Below are 22,487 nucleotides of genomic sequence, written 5' to 3'. Positions count from 1 at the left end.
AAACGAATATGGCCCATCTTTGGCCGAAATATGGCAAGTATGGCAATGACTAATCCGGATGTGAGCCTAAAGAGGCCCACATATAAGGAAACATACTTGGCCCACCTTTGTTGAAACATATTTGGGCCAGTCTCTTCTTTTCCTTCCTTCCTTCCCTCAGTCCTCCCTTCCTTCATTCTCCTCCTTCTTTAGCTTTCTTCCTTCTTTCATTCCTCCCTTCCTTCCATTTGTCCTCCCATCTTTCCTTCCTTCATTCCTTTCTTCCTTCATTCTCCTCCTTCTTTTCCTTCCTTCCTTCTTTCATTCCCTCATTCCTCCCTTCCTTCCATTTGTCCTTCCATCTCTCCTTTCTGTCTTCTTTTCATTCCATCCTTCCTTTCTTCCACTTTTCCATTCCCCTTTTCCTTCTTTGTTACTTCCTTCCTTCCTTTCATCTTTCCTACCTCCTTTTCTGTCTTCGTTATTTCCTTCCTTCCTTCTTTCATTACTTCCTTCCTTCCTACCATCTATCCTTATTTCTTCCTTCCATCTTTTCTTCCTGTCTTCTCCTCTTTCTTTTCCTTCCTTCCCTCAGTCCTCCCTTCCTTCCTTCCTTCTCCTCCTTCTTTAGCTTTCTTCATTCCCTCATTCCTCCCTTCCTTCCATCTTTCCTTCCTGTCTTCTTTTCCTTCCATCCTTTCATCCTTCCTTTCTTCCACCTTTTCATTCTCCTTTTCCTTCTTTGTTACTTCTTTCCTTCCCTCCATCCATCTTTTCTTCCTGTCTTATCTTCCTTCTCCTCCTTCTTTTCCTTCCTACCATGGCAATGACTAATCCGGATGTGAGCCTAAAGAGGCCCACATATAAGGAAACATACTTGGCCCACCTTTGTTGAAACATATTTGGGCCAGTCTTGGCCGAACTGGTTTATTTGGTGTGTTTTGGTTGACATCTGGCATTGTGACATCTGCCATAGGCTTAGATTGCCGGGGGACCCCCACCCCCATGATGCACTGGGCCTCTCTCTCCTCCTCCTCCCTCTCTCTCTCTCTCTATCTATCTATATCCATTAACACTCATGTTCTATTAATGCATTCAATAACCTAAACTTCTTCCCCGGAGTTGTCTTTCTGGTTTCTGGTTTCTGGCTCTGCTTTCTCGTCCTACAGGTAATCTGGGCCTGTGGACGTCCGGATGGCGGATTCCAGTCCCGAACCATCTGGCTCCATTGTTGATTTTGATTGTGCTTCTCTCCTCTATCCTTCCTTACCGGTTGGGGTTGAGAGGAGACTCTCAACCCCAACCGGTCGAGGCAGATGTCCGCCCACTTCTGAGTCTGGTTCTGAGGGTTCTTCCTGTTTAAAGGGAGTTTTTTCTTGCCACTGTTGCTCATGTGGGAATGTTGGGTCTCTTTAACCCTTAAACAGGCCTTACTAGTTATGTCATTTGCACCTAAACTAAGTAAGTAAGGAAGGAAGGAAGGAAGGAAAGGAGGGAGAAAGGAAGGAAGGAAAGGAGGGAAGGAAGGAAAGGAAGGAAGGAAGGAAAGGAGGGAGGAAGGGAAGGAAGGGAGGAAGAAGGAAGGAAAGGAAGGAGGGAGGAAGGGAAGGAAGGGAGGAAGAAGGAAGGAAAGGAGGGAGGAAGGGAGGAGGAAGGAAGGAAGGAAGGAAGAGAGAGAGGGAGGGAGGAGGAAGGAAGGTAGGAAAGGAGGGAAGAAGGAAGGAGGAAGGAAGGAAGGGAGGGAGGGAGGAGGAAGGAAGGAAGGAAAGGAGGGAAGAAGGAAGGAAAGGAAGGAGGGAGGAAGAAGGAAGGAAAGGAAGGAGGGAGGAAGAAGGAAGGAAAGGAGGGAGGAAGGGAGGGAGGAAGGAAGGAAGAAAGGAAGGAGGGAGGAAGAAGGAAGGACAGATGAAGGAAGGAAGGAAGGAAGGAAGGACAGAGGAAGGACCCGGGAGGATGACGGGAAGGTTAAGAGTCTGTATCTCCTGGTGCACGTTGTCTGTTTAAGGGTTAAAGTTAAAACCTGAAGAGTTCGGTTTAGAACCTGCTCTATGTGTAAAGTGCCTTGAGATAACTTTGTTGTGATTTGGCGCTATACAAATAAAGATTGATTGATTGATTGATTGGTTATGGCCCACTTTTGGCAAACATGAGCGGACCGCCCAAGTGCCATCATTCCATGCTGTATGTGGGCCGGATGAACATGTCAGGTGTGGGCCAGATATGGGCCAAAAGAATTTTGCTATCTGGGAAAGCTTTTTGGGGAGTTTGTCATTATCCACATTAATGGTCTAAGTGTCTTATGATGTACAGATATATATTTAAGGTTATTTGTGATGTTAGGGTATTTAACCCTCCTGTCGTCCTCCCGGGTCAAATTGACCCCATCTCTCTTTTGACTCTTCCTTCTTTCCTTCCTTCTTCCCTCTTTCTTTAATTTTTCCTTCCTTCTTCCCCTCCTCCCCTCTTTCTTTGCTCCTTCCTCCTTCCATCCTTCCTTGCTTCCTTCCTTCGTCCCTCCTTACTCCTTTCCTTCCTCCCTCCCTCCTTACTCCTTTCTTTCCTTCCTCCCTTCCTTCTCTCCTAAATTTCTTCCTCTTTTCGTCCTTACTCCTTTCTTTCTTTCCTTCCTTCCTTCCTCCCTCCCTCCTTACTCCTTTCTTTCCTTCCTTCCTTCCTTCTCTCCTAAATTCCTTCCTCTTTTCGTCCTGACTCCTTTCCTTCCTTCCTTCCTTCCGCCTTTCCTTCCTCCGTTCCTTCTCTCCTAATTTCCTTCCTCTTTTCGTCCTTATTCCTTTCCTTCCTTCCTTCCTTCCTCCTTTCTTTTCGTCCTTATTCCTTTCCTTCCTTCCTTGACCTGAGGACAACAGGAGGGTTAACTTGAACACTAAAGCTGGAGCTAGGAAATGTTTTGTATTTTCTCTTGATAAATGAAAAAAAACAAATATAATAATGATGTCATAATCAAAGTGAAGCAGTTCACTATTGTTTCTCCCTAAATGTGCTAATAAGTCTTAACTTTATCTTTACATATTTTTTAAACTATGCTCTTTCTATAGTTTTGCTCTCCACTTAATACTGTAATACTATGAAGGTAGATTTGTGTAAAAAAAATATCTGAGACCCAAAAAAATGCAATGAACACTTTTTTTCTTTGATTGAAAAAGTTTTTTTTTGATTGAATAATAAAGACACAAATTTACCTTCATGTAATACTGTAAATTACAATTACACTGTATGACTAATAAAGGAATATCTTATTTTATATTTTTACAGCTTTTTATCTCTTAAAACGACACTATGAGAGCGCTGAGAGTGAACCGAAGCAGCTAAACAATGAGCTGAAACTCAACTATAAAGCTCCATAAAGCAGAGAGCAGCTGCAGAGTTAATAATAATACTCTATAAATTCATCACTACGAGTTACAACCAACACATTACACACTGACAGATGAAACATTAATATTTAAAAATAAAGCAGAATATAGCTGCTTTAGTTATAATTAATGTCTGAATGATCCTTTTTCTTTGGTTTTTACTTCTTGAACAGACGAATAGCCGCGTTAGCTCCGAGGCAGCCACGGGGAGAAAGTAGGTCTGTGTAGTAATGATGTAACGATAAGCGGGTGAGGGACACTTGGTAGCGTGTGGCGGCTACGGACCAGAGAGAGGCTTAAGGGCTTGTTTATGTGTGTGTGTGTGTGTGTGTGTGTGTGTGTGTGTGTATTGTGTGTGTGTGTGAGTGTGTGTGTAAGGGGGGGGGAAGGGAAGGGAGGGTTTACATAACCATCAAGGCTTGTACAGTTCCTTGCATTGCTAATGCGGCTTCCCCCGAACGCAAGCCTGCTTTAAGCTGGAGGATAACAATGAGAGAGAGACAGACAGGCAGACAGACAGACTATAGCAGACAGACAGACAGACAGACAGACTATAGCAGACTATAGCAGACAGACAGACAGACAGACTATAGCAGACAGACAGACAGACAGACTATAGCAGACAGACAGACAGACTATAACAGACAGACAGACAGACTATAGCAGACAGACAGACAGACAGACAGACAGACAGACAGACTATAGCAGACAGACAGACAGACAGACAGACAGACTATAGCAGACAGACAGACAGACTATAGCAGACAGGCAGACAGACAGACTATAGCAGACAGACAGACAGACAGACTATAGCAGACAGACAGACAGACAGACTATAACAGACAGACTATAGCAGACAGACAGACAGACTATAGCAGACAGACAGACAGACAGACAGACAGACAGACAGACAGACAGACTATAGCAGACAGACAGACAGACAGACTATAGCAGACAGACAGACAGACAGACAGACAGACAGACTATAGCAGACAGACAGACAGACAGACTATAGCAGACAGACAGACTATAGCAGACAGACAGACTATAGCAGACAGACAGACAGACAGACTATAGCAGACAGACTATAGCAGACAGACAGACAGACAGACAGACTATAGCAGACAGACAGACTATAGCAGACAGACAGACAGACAGACAGACTATAGCAGACAGACAGACAGACAGACTATAGCAGACAGACAGACTATAGCAGACAGAGACTATAGCAGACAGACAGACAGACTATAGCAGACAGACAGACAGACTATAGCAGACAGACAGACAGACAGACAGACAGACTATAGCAGACAGACAGACAGACAGACAGACTATAGCAGACAGACAGACTATAGTAGACAGACAGACAGACAGACAGACTATAGCAGACAGACAGACAGACAGACAGACTATAGCAGACAGACAGACTATAGCAGACAGACAGACAGACAGACAGACAGACAGACAGACTATAGCAGACAGACAGACAGGCAGACTATAGCAGACAGACAGACAGACAGACAGACTATAGCAGACAGACAGACAGGCAGACTATAGCAGACAGACAGACAGACAGACTATAGCAGACAGACAGACAGACAGACTATAGCAGACAGACAGACTATAGCAGACAGACAGACAGACTATAACAGACAGACTATAGCAGACAGACAGACAGACAGACTATAGCAGACAGACAGACAGACTATAGCAGACAGACAGACTATAACAGACAGACAGACAGACAGACAGACTATAGCAGACAGACAGACAGACAGACTATAGCAGACAGACAGACAGACAGACTATAGCAGACAGACAGACAGACTATAGCAGACAGACAGACTATAGCAGACAGACAGACAGACTATAGCAGACAGACAGACTATAACAGACAGACAGACAGACAGACAGACTATAGCAGACAGACAGACAGACAGACTATAGCAGACAGACAGACAGACTATAGCAGACAGACAGACAGACAGACTATAGCAGACAGACAGACAGACAGACAGACAGACTATAGCAGACAGACAGACAGACTATAGCAGACAGACAGACTATAGCAGACAGACAGACAGACAGACTATAGCAGACAGACAGACTATAGCAGGCAGACAGACTATAGCAGACAGACAGACTATAGCAGACAGACAGACAGACAGACAGACAGACTATAGCAGACAGACAGACAGACTATAGCAGACAGACAGACTATAGCAGACAGACAGACTATAGCAGACAGACAGACTATAGCAGACAGACAGACAGACAGACTATAGCAGACAGACAGACAGACAGACAGACAGACTATAGCAGACAGACAGACAGACTATAGCAGACAGACAGACTATAGCAGACAGACAGACAGACAGACTATAGCAGACAGACAGACTATAGCAGACAGACAGACTATAGCAGACAGACAGACTATAGCAGACAGACAGACAGACTATAGCAGACAGACAGACTATAGCAGGCAGACAGACTATAGCAGACAGACAGACAGACTATAGCAGACAGACTATAGCAGACAGACAGACAGACAGACAGACTATAGCAGACAGACAGACAGACAGACAGACTATAGCAGACAGACAGACTATAGCAGACAGACAGACAGACAGCTCTAATCCTTGCCCGATGCCCCTCACCCAACATCACTACATCGAGCCACAATAAAAATCAGTTCATATAAAGATTCATCATCACTTACAGCACAAAATAAATACTTTATAACAGCCTCAAGTAGTTATAAGCACAAATAAAGACAGTTTTATATATTTATGAGTGAGATATATTTAATATTTTAATTATAAAGGAGTTACGCTTGTTGACAAATACGTTAATACAGACTCACATCTGCTTACAACTACATTATAGTGAATTATGAATTATCAGCTGTATCTGGGTCAATGATGTTTCTGTGTGTCCATGTTGGTTTAGTTTAAATTTAAAGGGTTAAAATGTGAAAATAAAAGTATGAATAACTTTCACACATTCTTTTTTTGTGGCTCCAGCATCAAATTTCTGCTTTTAATCCATTTAGAGAGAATATATTAGAGGATTATGGCAAAAATGTTCCTTCCTTCCTTCCTTCTTCCGTCTTTTTTTCCTTATTTCCTCTCTACCTCTTTTCCTTTCTCCCTTCCTCCCTCGTTTCCTTCCTTCCTTCATTCCTTCCTTCCTCCCTCCTTCCTTCCTTCCTACCTTCCTTCTTTCCTTCCTTTCTTCTTTCCTCCCTTTCCTTCCTTTCTTCTTTCCTCCCTTCCTTCCTTCCTTCCTGTCTTCCTTCCTTCCTCCCTTTGTCTTTTTTTCCTTATTTCCTCTCTACCTCTTTTCCTTTCTCCCTCCTTCCCTCCTTTCCTTTCCTTCCTTTCCTTCCTTACACATCACCGGCTATACCTGAGCTATTTGTAGCCTTCCTTTCTTACTGTGCCGTGCTGTGAGTGGATGTCTGTCTGTATCTGACTGCAGTATAAAAGACCACCCAACCTCGGAGCTAGATTACCTGATTTCTCTTTAGATATCGCCACTCAGTGTGTCAGAGTGATGCTTCAGCTGTGGAAATGTCCCCAAAGCTACGTGGGGATTTTAAATCCTGCTTTTCTTTGCAAGGAACCACTTTGAGATAGACTTTAACCTTCCTGTCGTCCTCCCCGGTCAAATAAATTGACCCCGTCTGTTTTGGCTGTTACTTCTTTCCTCCCTTCCTTCTCTCTTTCCTTCCTTCCTTCCTTCCTTCCTCTGTCTTTCCTACCTACCTTCCTCTTTTCCTTCCTTCCTTCCTTCCTTCCTTCCTTCCTTCCTTCCTTCCTTCCTTCCTCTGTCCTTTTTTCCTTCTTTCCTCCTTTCCTCCCTATCTCTTTTCCTTTCTCCCTCCCTCCCTCCTTCCTTTCTTCCTTCCTTCCTTCCTTCCCTCCTTCCTCCCTTGACTTGAGGACAACAGGAGGGTTCAGAGGGCTGTTTGATGGTTAAAGTATCTTGTAGGTCAACTACAGCAGTATATCTTCTCTGTTCGTCCAGAGCCAAAAAAGAGAAATTTATACTTAAAATTAAAATTCTTTGATGTTGTTTTTTTGTGATGAAAGCTTTAAATCATTTTTGATTAAATACAGTTCCCATCATCCGCTTATGTAGCTTGAGTCCTTATTTCTTATTTTGATGCAGAAAATCAAATCTTGCATAAAGTGATAACGTGACGGTCTGTCATCAGCAGAGCAGACGGTCACACTGAGCCTGATCGCATCCTTATACAACAACACAACAGTCACACTGAGCCTGATCGCATCCTGATACAACAACACAACAGTCACACTGAGCCTGATCGCATCCTGATACAACAACACAACAGTCACACTGAGCCTGATCGCATCCTGATACAACAACACAACAGTCACACTGAGCCTGATCGCATCCTGATACAACAACACAACAGTCACACTGAGCCTGATCGCATCCTGATACAACACGAGAGTCACACTGAGCCTGATCGCATCCTGATACAACACGAGAGTCACACTGAGCCTGATCGCATCCTGATACAACACCACAAGAGTCACACTGAGCCTGATCGCATCCTGATACAACAACACGACAGTCACACTGAGCCTGATCGCATCCTGATACAACAACACGAGTCACACTGAGCCTGATCGCATCCTGATACAACACGAGTCACACTGAGCCTGATCGCATCCTGATACAACACGAGAGTCACACTGAGCCTGATCGCATCCTGATACAACACGACAGTCACACTGAGCCTGATCGCATCCTGATACAACACGAGTCACACTGAGCCTGATCGCATCCTGATACAACACGAGAGTCACACTGAGCCTGATCGCATCCTGATACAACACGAGAGTCACACAGAGCCTGATCGCATCCTGATACAACAACACGACAATCACACTGAGCCTGATTGCATCCTGATACAACACGAGTCACACAGAGCCTGATCGCATCCTGATACAACAACACGACAGTCACACTGAGCCTGATCGCATCCTGATACAACAACACGACAATCACACTGAGCCTGATCGCATCCTGATACGACAACACGACAGTCACACTGAGCCTGATCGCATCCTGATACAACAACACAAGAGTCACACTGAGCCTGATCGCATCCTGATACAACAACACGACAGTCACACTGAGCCTGATCGCATCCTGATACGACAACACGACAGTCACACTGAGCCTGATCGCATCCTGATACAACAACACAAGAGTCACACTGAGCCTGATCGCATCCTGATACAACAACACGACAGTCACACTGAGCCTGATCGCATCCTGATACGACAACACGACAGTCACACTGAGCCTGATCGCATCCTGATACAACAACACAAGAGTCACACTGAGCCTGATCGCATCCTGATACAAACACACAAGAGTCACACTGAGCCTGATCGCATCCTGATACAACAACACAAGAGTCACACTGAGCCTGATCGCATCCTGATACAACACGAGAGTCACACTGAGCCTGATCGCATCCTGATACAACAACACCAGAGTCACACTGAGCCTGATCGCATCCTGATACAACAAAACCAGAGTCACACTGAGCCTGATCGCATCCTGACACAACAACACCAGAGTCACACTGAGCCTGATCGCATCCTGATACAACACAAGAGTCACACTGAGCCTGATCGCATCCTGATACAACACGACGGTCACACTGAGCCTGATCGCATCCTGATACAACAACGATCATGCCAAACTAGTTGATATGGTGTTTTATTGACCATTTACTGTTTTTAACAACGTTTTTATGGTTACACCACTTAGACATTTTTACCATAATCCTCTAATATATTCTCTCTAAATGGATTAAAAGCAGAAATTTGATGCTGAGTCCACAAAAAAAAGAATGTGTGCAAGTTATTCATACGTTTGTTTTCACATTTTAACCCTTTAACCCTCCTGTTGTCCTCGAGTTAAGGAAGGAAGGGAGGAAGGAAGAAAGGGAGGGAGGAAGGAAAGAAGGAAGGAAGGAAGGAAGAAAGGAAGGAAAGAAGGAAGGGAGGAAAGAAGGAAGGTAGGAAGGTAGGAAGGAAGAAAGGAAGGAAAGAAGGAAGGAAGGAAGGAGGGAGGAAAGAAGGAGGAAGGAAGGAAGATAGGAAGGTAGGAAGGAAGAAAGTAAGGGAGGAAAGAAGGAGGTAGGAAGGAAGAAAGTAAGGGAGGAAAGAAGGAGGAAGGAAGGAAGGAAGGAAGGAAAGAGAGAAGGAAGGGATGTGTGGTAGAGTGTGTGTGTGAGAGGTGCAGTTGTGTCTGCAGGCAGAAGGACCAGCGAGGATGCTATTCTTAGTTCTTAGTGGAGCACAGTAGCATCCCAGAGCTCCGCAGACCCTCATACACTACCTCACACACACACACAGAGCTCCGCAGACCCTCATACACTACCTCACACACACACACAGAGCTCCGCAGACCCTCATACACTACCTCACACACACACACAGAGCTCCGCAGACCCTCATACACTACCTCACACACACAGAGCTCCGCAGACCCTCATACACTACCTCACACACACAGAGCTCCGCAGACCCTCATACACTACCTCACACACACACACACAGAGCTCCGCAGACCCTCACATACACTACCTCACACACACAGAGCTCCGCAGACCCTCACATACACTACCTCACACACACAGAGCTCCGCAGACCCTCACATACACTACCTCACACACACAGAGCTCCGCAGACCCTCACATACACTACCTCACACACACAGAGCTCCGCAGACCCTCACATACACTACCTCACACACACACACAGAGCTCCGCAGACCCTCATACACTGCCTCACACACACACACACACAGAGCACCGCAGACCCTCATATACTACCTCACACACACAGAGCTCCGCAGACCCTCATACACTACCTCACACACACAGAGCTCCGCAGACCCTCATATACTAACATAGTGTTTCATGTTAGGAGCCAAAATGACACAATCCTGCTTTAACCCTTCACATGCTGCTCATATTCTGACTCTAAATTAGTCTCTACTCCAATTCACATTCATAAATTCCCCCATTAGTTAATAATATATGTTTGATTAACCCTTGTGTCGTCCTCCCGGGTCAAATTGACCCTGTCTGTTCCTTCCTTCCTTCCTTCCTTGACTCAAGGACTTTTTCCCCACCACATCTAACTAACTCTATGTGTATTACAGTACACTACAGTACATAAGCCACTTCAACTCTCAACTCTCATCACCATGGAAACACATCAGTCAGGTGGACGGCTGCTACTGCTGCTGCTGGTATCCTATAGTGGGCAGCCGCAGCACCATTAGCATACAGAAATGGTGGGCAGAGGAAGAAAAATAATAAATATATAAATGAATAAAATCACCACTGATTTCACATCTGGCCTGATGATAAAATATATTATATGGCTAGAAACTGTCTGTGCAAAGTCAAACAAACAATTTATCTACTAATAAGTATTATGTGTGAATCTAAAGCCTGGTATCTGTGCCATGGACTTCTGTTGTTAGCCGAAAACTATTAAAAACATGTTAAAGGCTGTGTAAAGTGAATTCAGACATTTTCTTCTAAACACATTAAATAGGTCATAAATGTATTTCTAAAAAAGGTGTAAAAAGCATTTCAACCATTTAGATTTGAATTGTGGAGCTAGGCTTCACAAACTGTGTTTCAAGATTTCTGTGTTCAGGATTTAGTGATTAGCATAAACCCGCCCCTGCTGCTGTAGAGGTATAAATACATTCAGCACACACTACTACTACTACAGTCTACAGTTAGCCAGTTAGCTGAGTTAGCTGCCGAGTTAGCCGCTGAGTTAGCAGCAGAAAGCTCTCAGACGTAGCGTCCATGTTTCTGGTAGAGGTGGTGACTTTGATTGACAGGTGACACTTGGTAGGGGGCGGGGCTTCAGCGGACTCGGCGGCCACGCCCCCAGCGTTTGGGAGCAGAGAAAGAGGCTGATTTTTACACAACTTTGAAGCCTAATTTCATATATTTGGTGATTTTTTTAATCATTCAAATTTGGCAGGGTGGTTAACAACACACTTTTCTGTGGTATGTCAAACTCAGAACACATTTTTATTCTTACTTTACACAGACTTTAAGGGCATCATTTCTGTTCAAGGCCCCCTAGACACTCTCCCAGATTGTCTATATTGTAGATCCAGCCATGGCCATATCAACTGCACATGAGGTTAAAAATGGGCGATATGTAATATGCCAATTTTGTAATTACAAGCTTGTTCTGCTGCTCTCAAATGGCTGAAACTGGCTGAAAACGTCTGAATTTAGTTTCTGTTATAGAAAAATGAGTAAGTTAAACATGTCTAGGTGAAACTGTCTAAATATAAACTGTCCTAATAGGATTTGATCTTCAAATTGATTATAGAATAATTCCTGTAACTATAACGTTAGCATTGGAGCATATTTGAACATCAGTGTAATATCAACAGACTCTAAATCAGCAGGAGACAAACCAATTATGTTTTAAAAGGTATTGAGACACTAATTCCTCTCGTAATCTACAAATCGTTCTCCGAAACAAGCAGCTCAGCTCAGCGTGATGCAGGTAAATGAAACAATCCATTACTAACACGTGCTTTTAGACGAGCTTACAACTGTTTCTAGTTCATTAGGCAGTAATCACAGCGAAGTTAATTCTGCTGTATAACTCACTGTTGTTCATATTTTAATGGTCTGATCACCTCAGCTGAGACTAATCCAATGCAGGCGGATGTTACACACACATTGAGTTCACTGGTTAAACACACGTGGAGCTTGTTGTCACTGACTGAACTGAGAGAAATAAGGAAACTTCTCTAAATATATGACTTTTGTGTGCATTTGTTAGTTAGTTAGGATATTAATTGTTACATGCAGCCTACAGAGACTCATATACCCCTTTTCCACCGAGCTGGAGCTGGAGCTGGTTCTGGTTTGGAGCCAGAGCTTGACTAAGCACCGGTTCTTTGCTTTTCCACTGCCAAAGCTCCAGCCCCAGGCCTCAGAACGGAGCCAGAGCGAGCACCAACTCTTTGCTGGTCTGAAGCAAGAACCGATTACGTCAGCAGACGGGGGGCGGGGTTAACTTTTATTAGCAGACTAGCGGGGCTAATGTTCATTAGCTGGCTAGCGTGGCATTTACAGAGGGTTAAAGATTTGTTGATTAAAACTACTATTTTTATAAATTTTTTTGCCAAAGCTTCTTCTGCTTCTTCTTCTTCTTCTTTGTTTCCGGCAGGCTAGATGCCTTGCGCCATGTTGCTGCCTCTCACTGGTGAATCATGGAAGTACGTCAAAGGCGCGCGCTGGCTATGTTATACAGTGACGTAATCGCGTGGCTCCTTGCCGGTGGAAAAGCAACAGTTTCGTAAGAGGTGCTTGGATTAGCGCCAATTGAGCACTGGCTCGAGCTCGGTGGAAAAGGGGTAATAGAGAGCCAAAGTGAAACTAGAACATTCATCTAATTCAAAATCCAGCTTTCTCAACAGTACATCATGTTTTTCAGCCCCAGATGTTTCCGGGTTAAATGTCACAGCTCGACAGATGCATCATGAGCGAGTTGAAGGTTCACAGTCAGTTCAGACGGCTCCAATGATTGGTTGAGCAAAACTTTCAAATATTTGCTGGTTCCAGCTTCACAAATGTGATGATTTAATACTTTTCTTTGTAATATATGACAGTCAATGTGTCCAAAATCTTTATTTACCATTAAATGCAGAAGTTATTGTAGCGTATGGCTGTAACAATTAGTCGATTAGTTCAACTCTTGTTTTCCAATGAAAAAAATGAAAAAACAACCACAGCACAAAGGTCGACTTTAGACCCAGCAAACAACTATTTGATTATTCAGTTTCAATGACACATCTCTAGAAGCGACGACAACTAACCGCCCAGAAAGTGGTACAGTCCAATCTGGTTTCATCTCATCACACAGCTGAAGTCAACTGTCTGACTTCTCCAAAAACACCTTCAGCCAGCATGCAAAACAACATCGAGACACATGAAACTGTTTTAAACAACCTCAGTGGACCATGAAGTATCTAAAACTACAAAAAAAAGCTTCTTCTTCCATGTTGGAACCAGGCGGGGAGTCCTGGTCCTCTGAAATGAGGCTAACGGGGAAGTAATTTAGAACTGCATTCTATCAAAAGGCCACCAGGGGGCGACCGTCTCTATACAAGTCAATGGAGAATTCACCAACTTCTCACTTGATTTCTAACCTCAGTAAACGTTTTCAAAATGTGTTTATGGTCTCAATCGCTAGTTTAAAGCCTTCTTCAATGCAGTATGATGTTCATTTGTGACATTTTGGCCTCCCTGATTTTATATTTGACGATAAAGCAGGGTATGCATTAGGGCGTGGCTACGTCCTGATTGACAGGTTGATTGACCAATGTCCTCAAGATCCAGCCCTCGCAACCATAGCAACCTCCCCGCTCCGCCCATGGCTCCGCCTCATGCCCATATAAGTAGAATCCGTGTTTTTATTTTTCCCAGCATGCACCTGAAATTTTCAAGATGGCGCTGCCTAGATTTGAAACTATTGGCTTCCGAGCAGCAGTCCACAAACCAATGGGTGACGTCACAGATGTTACGTCCATTTCTTCTATACAGTCTATGGTTGGGACTGACTGAGTGCAGCTTTCTAAACAATGAGATAGCTTTTTTACTCTGCATGATGACAGAGAGGTATGTTCAGTATATGGAGTTTATTACCTGTCATTATGATCAGAGTCATGTTAATGAATGAGATTATTACGACCACGCTCAGTAACACTCAGGTACAGGTGACTGAATATGTAATGCGGCCACCACCACCAGAGGAGAGGCCGAGCTGTTCTGAGGAGAGCCGACATCAAAAAGAAGCCCAGTTATCCATTGTACAAGAGAGCTTTCATGTTCTCTGATGTTTTGTTTGACTTTAATGTTGCTCCATTAAAAAAAAACCTGCAGCCTCAGTTTGAAGCCGGCTGTCAAAATCACAGAGAGTGGCCTTCATGAACAGACAATAAGTGTTTGTGTCATGAGTCGTGTTACTTTCAGTCTGGAGTCTGGAGTCTGGATGTTAGATGAGACACAAACTATTGCAGCTTCTGTACGACTCTACAGAAAACTATTAAAGCTTTATAAAAGTATTAAAAACTATTCTGATAATTGATTCAATGTCATTGAACAGTTGCAGCTTCTTGAATGAGATAATCTGGTACTTCTCCTGGTTTTACATGATCATAAATTAATATCTTTGGACTCTCAAAGTTGGATGAAACAAGACATTTAATGATTGAGCTCTAGAAAATTGTGTATTTTTCTTAATTTTAATTTATTTATCAGGTTTTATACATGAAACATTTGACATGTAGTTTTATTTCCTCTTCTTTTTTCATTGTGCTTGGACTACAGATGAAAACTAGACTCTTGGCTAACTGACACATTTACATTATCCCTGCCAAATAAATCTCAAATGAATAAGTAAATAAATAAATAAATGATGCAGAGCAGCTTATAATACATGAAGACAGGATTTTCACAATAAAAGTTGCAGTGCAGCCACTATTTTATGTTTCATTGCGATGAGTGTGAGGTAAATGATAGAAATACTTCCTTCACATTATAAAAGACATCCACCAGTAATGTGTGCTTGCTCATGTGTTATTGGAGGAAGTCAAGATGTCCCAATACACATATATGAGCCTTTTTTCATGCAGGAATAATGTCAGCCTGAACTTTGGTTAACTGGCTGCTTTTAAAAGGTGTTGAACGTAGTAACTAAATCTACAGCTTCTCTGTAAATCACCATCAGACTCTATTATGGACGATGCTTTTACACACTGCTTGTATTAATGATGTGTTTCCTATATAGTTTTATTTCCTCTTTTTTCATGGTGCTTGGACTACAGATGAAAACTAGACTCTTGGCTAACTCTGACACATTTACATTGTCCCAAATCAGTAAATAAATAAATGGTGCAGAGCAGTTTATAATACTCCAAGACGGGATTTTCACAATAAAAGTTGCAGTGCAGCCACTATTTTAGTTTTCATATGAGTGTTTTTTTTCATGGAGGAATAATGTCAGCCTGAACTTTTGTTAACTGGCTGCTTTTAAAAGGTGTTGAACATAGTAACTAAATCTACAGCTTCTCTGTAAATCACCATCAGACTCTATTATGGATGATGCTTTTATGCGGTCTTTGTATGAATGATGTGTTTCCTATATAGTTTTATTTCCTCTTCTTTTTTCATTGTGCTTGGACTACAGATGAAAACTAGACTCTTGGCTAACTCTGACACATTTACATTGTCCCTGCCAAATAAATCTCAAATGAATCAGCAAATAAATAAATGGTGCAGAGCAGTTTATAATACATGAAGACGGGATTTTCACAATAAAAGTTGCAGTGCAGCCACTATTTTAGTTTTCATATGAGCATTTTTTTCATGGAGGAATAAGGTCAGCCTGAACTTTGGTTACCTGGTTGCTTTTAAAAAGGTGTTGAACATAGTAACTAAATCTACAGCTTCTCTGTAAATCACCATCAGACTCTATTATGGACGATGCTTTTATGCGCCCTTTGTATGAATGATGTGTTTCCTATATATTTTTTTACCCTCTTCTTTTTTCATTGTGTTTGGACTACAGATGAAAACTAGACTCTTGGCTAACTGACACATTTACATTGTCTCTGCCAAATAAATCTCAAATGAATAAATAGATAAATGGTGCAGAGCAGCTTATAATACTTGAAGACGGGATTTTCACAATAAAAGTTGCAGTGCAGCCACTATTGAGCGTTTTTTTCATGCAGGAATAATGTCAGCCTGAACTTTTGTTAACTGGCTGCTTTTAAAAGGTGTTGAACGTATCTCAGCTGTATTGTCCAGTCTGGTTTATCAGCTGTATGATCGCTGTCTGGACTCACAGCAGTAAGAAACAAACAGTCCCCACGGTGCAGGCGGGCGGGCAGGCGGGCGGGCCGACAGCTCCCCGCGGCTCTAATGCCAGCCTGTCACACTGCAGCGCGCCTCTCAGCTTATCAGAACTGTCCTGTTTCACTGTCTCCCACCTGAATGTGTGTTTAAAGAAGACTCAGACAGAGAAAGACAGACTTTGATGGTGAAGAACAGACGATTGGCTGAATGCTCTGTGAAGCAGAAACAGCTGGTTTCAGGTTTCTGTTTGTTCGTCTCGGCTCTTTGTCTCCTAATCCTTTCAAAGAAGCTGTATTTGTTCACTAAAGCTATGAAAGCAACACAGCTGATCAACAATGTGAGTTTAAGATCTGCTGCACAGATACTGTAACATGCAGTTTACACAGCAACAAAAGCCGACATAAATATATTTAATATTTAATGACTTCTGAAATGATTCGTCAGTTAGAGGAAAATATAAGAAGTAATTCATCAAGAAAACATAGTAAACATTTGCTGCTTGGAAGGAAGGAAGGAAGGAAGGAAGGAAGGAAGGAAGGAAGGAAGGAAGGAAGGAAGGAAGGGAGGAAGGGAGGAAAAAGGAAGGAAATGAGGGACAAAGGAATGATGCTAGGGAGGAAGGAAGGAAAAAGGAAGGAAAGGAGGGAGGGAGGAAGGGAGGAAGGGAGGAAAAAGGAAGGAAATGAGGGACAAAGGAATGATGCTAGGGAGGAAGGAAGGAAAAAGGAAGGAAATGAGGGAGAAGGAAGGAAGGAAGGAAGGAAGGAAAGGAAAGGAGGGAGGGAGGAAGGGTGGAAGGGAGGAAGAAGGAAGGAAACATTCTCACAAATTTTCAGAAATGCACCTTTGAGTCATTTTGCACCACTCGAGCTAATTTGCATCCAGTTGTTTCTTTGTGTTGACTTTGTGTTTATTTGTTTTGCTTGTAAAGTTTGTTTTAAACTGTTTATTCAGACCAAATATCTGTAAACACTACGGTAATAAAACCTCACTGCTCTTTCACTACAGCTGTTTCCTGTACTGATGCAGAACATAATGATGGTGTTCATTTTCACTAATAAGATCCACATGAACTGTGTTTCATTAACTGACACAACTGAGACTCCTCTGCATGTGCCATCGTTCATTTATAACAATCATAAAGTCTGACTGATTGATCTTTTTGATGTAAGCTCTGATAAAGATTCTGCTTCATCAGGACTGTTTGTGTGTGATCTGATCAGATGTGATTAGCAACGGTGGAAACATCACATCTACATTCAAATGTCTGTAAATCCTGATGGTGTTAAAAGCTCTGAGACACAAGCACACACACTAATAACCTCTTATAGGACTTCATTATTCAATATAAAATCTATGTTCATAATGCAGGTGTTGAAGCTCACAGTCAGGTGTGTAAGTGACGTGTATCTCTGGTGTGAAGGTGTAAAAACAAGGCTGAGGTCCTGAGGCTGCGTTCACACTGCGGACTGATTCAGATCTGATTCCTTCTCAGATCTGAGGTTTAGTCAGGCGGGGAGTTCTGGTCCTCTGAAAAGAAGCCAATGCGGAAGTAACTTAGAACTGCATTCTATCAAAAGGCCACCAGGGGGCGACCGTCTCTATACAAGTCAATGGAGAATTCACCAACTTCTCACTTGATCTGACCTCAGTAAACGTTTTCAAAATGTGTTTATGGTCTCAATCGCTAGTTTAAAGCCTTCTTCAATGCAGTATGATGTTCATTTGGGACATTTTGGCCTCCCTGATTTTATATTTGATGATAAAGTAGGCTACGTGGCTACGTTGTGATTGACAGGTTGATTGACCAATGTCCTCGAGATCCAGCCCTCGCAACCAATCACAGCCTCCCCGCTCCGCCGTTGGTCCCGCCCATACGTCCGTTCATGACTCCGCCTCATGCCCATATAAGTAGAATCCGTGTTCATTTTTTCCCAGAATGCACCTGAAATTTTCAAGATGGCGCAGCCTAGATTCGATACTATTGGCTTCTGAGCAGCAGTCCACAAACCAATGGGTGACGTCACAGATGTTACGTCCATTTCTTTTATACAGTCTATGGGTTTAGTCCTGACTGTCCACACTGTTTTTAGCAAGTGTCCAAATCAGATTTGGCTCTGTTCAGACTGGGCCACATTAATGACCAAGCTGACAGGTTGCCGTGGCAACGACGTCGGAGCGGAGGCGTCATCTAGCATGTATTGTGTGATGTCATATAATTGCGACAGCGACAGCAACAGCAAACCATCTTACGGTTACTGTTAATGCAAAATATGGACGTAAATCAGAGGAAAGGAGATTTTCAGAGTTCATTTAAACAAAGTTGGTGCTTGCATGAGTAACAGCCATAAGATGAATGATGAAGGTCATGGCATGCTGCTTAAAGCTCCTAAAAAGTTAGTAAGAGTTGAAATATAAATATATGACGTTCAATTTCAAAAATGCAAACTTTGGCTATGACATTTATTTAGAAATTTTATAAAGAATTGAGATAGAGAAAATATTGTGTAGATCATATAGAAAGTCAAACTAACACACTCACGCTCATTGGAGGCTGTGCTGAACAAGCTCTTCCACAAAATAGACTTAACCTTCTTTCCTTCCTTCCGTCTGTCCTTCCTTCCTTCTTCCCTCCTTCTCTCTCTTTCCTCCCTTCCTCCTCCTTTCCTCTGTCCTTATTTCCTTCCTTCCTCTCTTCCTTTCTCCATCCCTCCCTCCTTCCCTCCTACCTACCTTCCTTCTTCCTCCCTCCATTCCTTCATTCGTTCTTCCTCCCTCCTTCCATTCCTTCCTTCCTCCCTCCCTCCCTCCATTCCTTCCGTCCTTCCTCCATCCTTCCTTCCTCCTTTCCTTTCTTCTTCCTCCCTTCCTTCGGCCTTTCCTTCCTTTCTCCCTCCTTCCCTTCCTTCCTTCTTCCTCTCTCCTTTCCTTCTTTCTTCCTTCCTCCCTCCCTCCATTCCTCCCTTCTTCCTCCCTTTACCTTGATCTGGGTTCTGTTCCATCATTTTAACACATTTCATGCCTCCATCACATAATGCAGCGTTCATAATTTCAGCGTTTGGTCATTTCAGGTATTTTCAGTGAGATGATGTTGATATTAAAAAAACCCACTGGCACACAAACACACAGCGAGCTGCAGCTGGAAGCAAACAAGCCAACAGAGAGAGATTCAACCTGACCTAAAAACAAATGGAGGGACGGAGGACTGATATTTAGCATATTTGAATTTGGACTGCAGTATCATTTCAAACACTTGCTAAATATAATATAACATATTTCTCCTTTAAGCCATTAAACCACAAGAGCAAAGAGGGGGGAGGAAAAGAGGAAGGAAGTAAGGAGAGAAGGAAGGAAGGAAAGGAAGAAGGAGGGATAGAGGAAAAGAGGAAGGAAGGAAGGAGAGAAGGAAGGAAGGAGAGAAGGAAGGAAGGAAGGAAGGAAGGAAGGAAGGAAGGAAAGGAGTAAGGAGGGATGGAGGAAAAGAGGAGGAAAGTAAGGAGAGAAGGAAAGGAGGTAAGAAGGAAGGAAGGAAGGAATGAATGAGGAGGGAGCAAAGAAAGAGGGAAGGGAGGAAGGAAAGAAGGAACAGTGAAAAGAGAGACGGGGTCAGTTTGACCCGGGAGGACGACAGGAAGTTAAAATCATGATCTGTGTTTGAACTTTTATTGTGAAGAAAATAAAAATAAAGATGATTTAGTTTCAGGTGTAAATGCTTTTACTTTGAAACTAACACTTATTTTCATTATTCATCAACTTCCTGGTTAGTTTGTTGATGAATTAAATAACTATAAAGGCCATAAAATGACAGGAAGTAGATTAAAAAAAAAAGACTAAAACCCAAAAATATAAAGTTTACTCTGACAGACGAGGAAGATAAGCTTCAAATATTGGACGCAGTGATTATTTGGCTTTTTCTTCTTTTTTTTTTTTAAAACCAAAATTGATGCCAGTTAATCTTTGGGTTCATTGTTTACTCAACAACTCAGTTTTTATTCTTTCTAAATCTCAGAGGAGGAATATTAAAATATTAAAGAGTGAAATCAGCTGTTTGACTGGAATATAAAACATATTTAAGGACTTCATGGACTAAAAAACACTTTCACATGAATATATGTCACTATAAAAAAGAGTCAGTAAGGTTAATATTGGTGTTAAAAAGTGTGGGAACTTGGGGGGGACAGAGCCTTCTCCACTGCCGCCCCCCCTCCCACCCTCTGGAATTCACTCCCCAAACCCATCAGAGACTGTAAAGACCCCCATAGCTTCAAATCACTCTTAAAAACACACATTTTTAAACTGGCTTTTAACCTGTAAACTGTTTTTTATCCTCTTTCTTATCTTTTTTTTTTTTTTTTTTTTACTTGTAAGCGTCTTTGAGCACTTGTAAAAACGCGTTATAAATAAAATTTATTATTTATTATTCACACGTTATCTGTCTCTATGTTACTTATGATTAAATTATAATATAAAATTAATTATTCCCCTTTTTTTTTGCTGCATGGGACCCCCTTACACCCGCTCATAGGACTCCACTGTTAAATAGACTGTAGCTTGGTGTTATTGTATTGTGTATCATTGCACAGTGTGTATTATGTGTATTAGTGTAGATATATATACAGATGCGTTGGTGTTAATAAAGACAGAAAACCACTTAAGATGTGTGAAGATTAATTATTTAACTTTTTCCACATCAAGAACCCTCTAAACTGACTTTAGATGCTTTATTATTATTATTATTATTATTATTATTATTTTTACAGAAACAGCAGGAAACTCATGACAAACACATTCACACATTATCTGTCTCTATGTTACTTATGATTAAATTATAATAGAAAATGAATTATTCCCCTTTTTTCACTGCATGGGACCCCCATACACCCGCTCATAGGACTCCACTGTTAAATAAATAAATAAATAAATAAATAAATAAATAAATAGACTGTAGCTTGGTGTTATTGTATTGTGTATCATTGCACAGTCTGAATATGTATTAGTGTAGATATATATGCAGATGTGTTGGTGTAAATGAAGTGTGAGTGTATTATAATTATGTTTATGTGCTGCTGCAGGCTTAAAATATACTGAAAATATTATTATTATGATATAAAAAGTGACTTTTACTGATACGTTTTACATCAATTAACTATTTCAGATCCAGTTTGCTTATAATTTAATAATAAAAAATGTGTCAAACTGTTACTTCCGGTAATAAAAAGCCGATAAAAGGACATTTCCACCAGTTTTATATAGTAAATTAACATGTTTGGATAGAAACTTACCTGCTGTTTCTCCATTGGCTCCTTGCTGATGGCGGAGACTTTGGACGCCGGTGCCCTCTCGCACGTGCATCCCTCGAGCAGGTAGATTCCAGAGGGTCTCGCGCTCTGGTCGTTTTCGAAGTAGAAGAGCACGTTCTGGTAGAGCGCGAAGTACTTCTCTGCCCAGCGGCTGTTCTCCGTCGTCTTCTTGCTCAGGAAGCCGCGTTTGGTGCCTTCTTTCCGGGCAACCACAGACAGATGCAGCGCGTGGCCCTCATTGTAGCGCACGCTCTTCTGCATCTTATGTCCCAACACTGGATGTGATTTTTATTTTTATTGGTCTTATTTATTTATTTATTAACCCTTTGTAAGTGTTATTTAAAATATCATTATTTATGGTGCGTTTTCTACCTCTTTGAGGCCATGACAACATAAATCATGGTTGTTTTTTCTTCTCATTAATCTTAAATGTGATGTTTTAAAATCCTCATTAGTTAAAAACTTAAAATTAAATTAAAAAAATATGTTAGAAACTCATTCTGATTGAAAAGAATGAGTCAAAAAAATGAAACTCAACTTCAAAAATGTCTCATATGTCAGCAGTGATTTGTGTTATTCTTCATTTATATATCCTACTAGCACAATCTGTATCCATAGCAACCATAACACAATCTAATTGTATTATTTTATGCATTACATACCTCACACTAGTGGTAAAGATTGCCCAAAAAAGTTAAATGGGTTCAATAGATTTTGTTTTTGAGCAGATATCATGACATAAAGTGACTTCTACTAAACAATTGAGCAGATCTACAAAGGGTTATTATTATATTATTATCATTATTATATCATTATTATAATTATTTGTTGTTCTTATAGTACTAACTTTAAATAGTAACCAGAAGCATC

The 22,487-nt window shown here is 41.8% G+C and overlaps 1 protein-coding gene across 1 annotated transcript in view; it reads right to left on the bottom strand.

Annotated features, from left to right (window-relative positions):
* The window catches only part of LOC128380689 (ras-specific guanine nucleotide-releasing factor 2-like), a 66,065-nt gene extending 44,187 nt beyond the window's left edge, over positions 1–21,878 (bottom strand). The window contains 1 exon segment of the mRNA XM_053340555.1: positions 21,600–21,878. Coding sequence (XP_053196530.1) covers positions 21,600–21,878 — 279 coding nt within the window.
* Between the last annotated feature and the right edge of the window lie 609 nt (positions 21,879–22,487).

This window comes from Scomber japonicus, chromosome 19 (genome assembly GCF_027409825.1).
Source record: "Scomber japonicus isolate fScoJap1 chromosome 19, fScoJap1.pri, whole genome shotgun sequence".
Lineage (NCBI taxonomy): Eukaryota > Metazoa > Chordata > Actinopteri > Scombriformes > Scombridae > Scomber > Scomber japonicus.
Note: the sequence above shows the minus strand (reverse complement) of the source record. Positions and strands in the feature narration are given on the sequence as shown.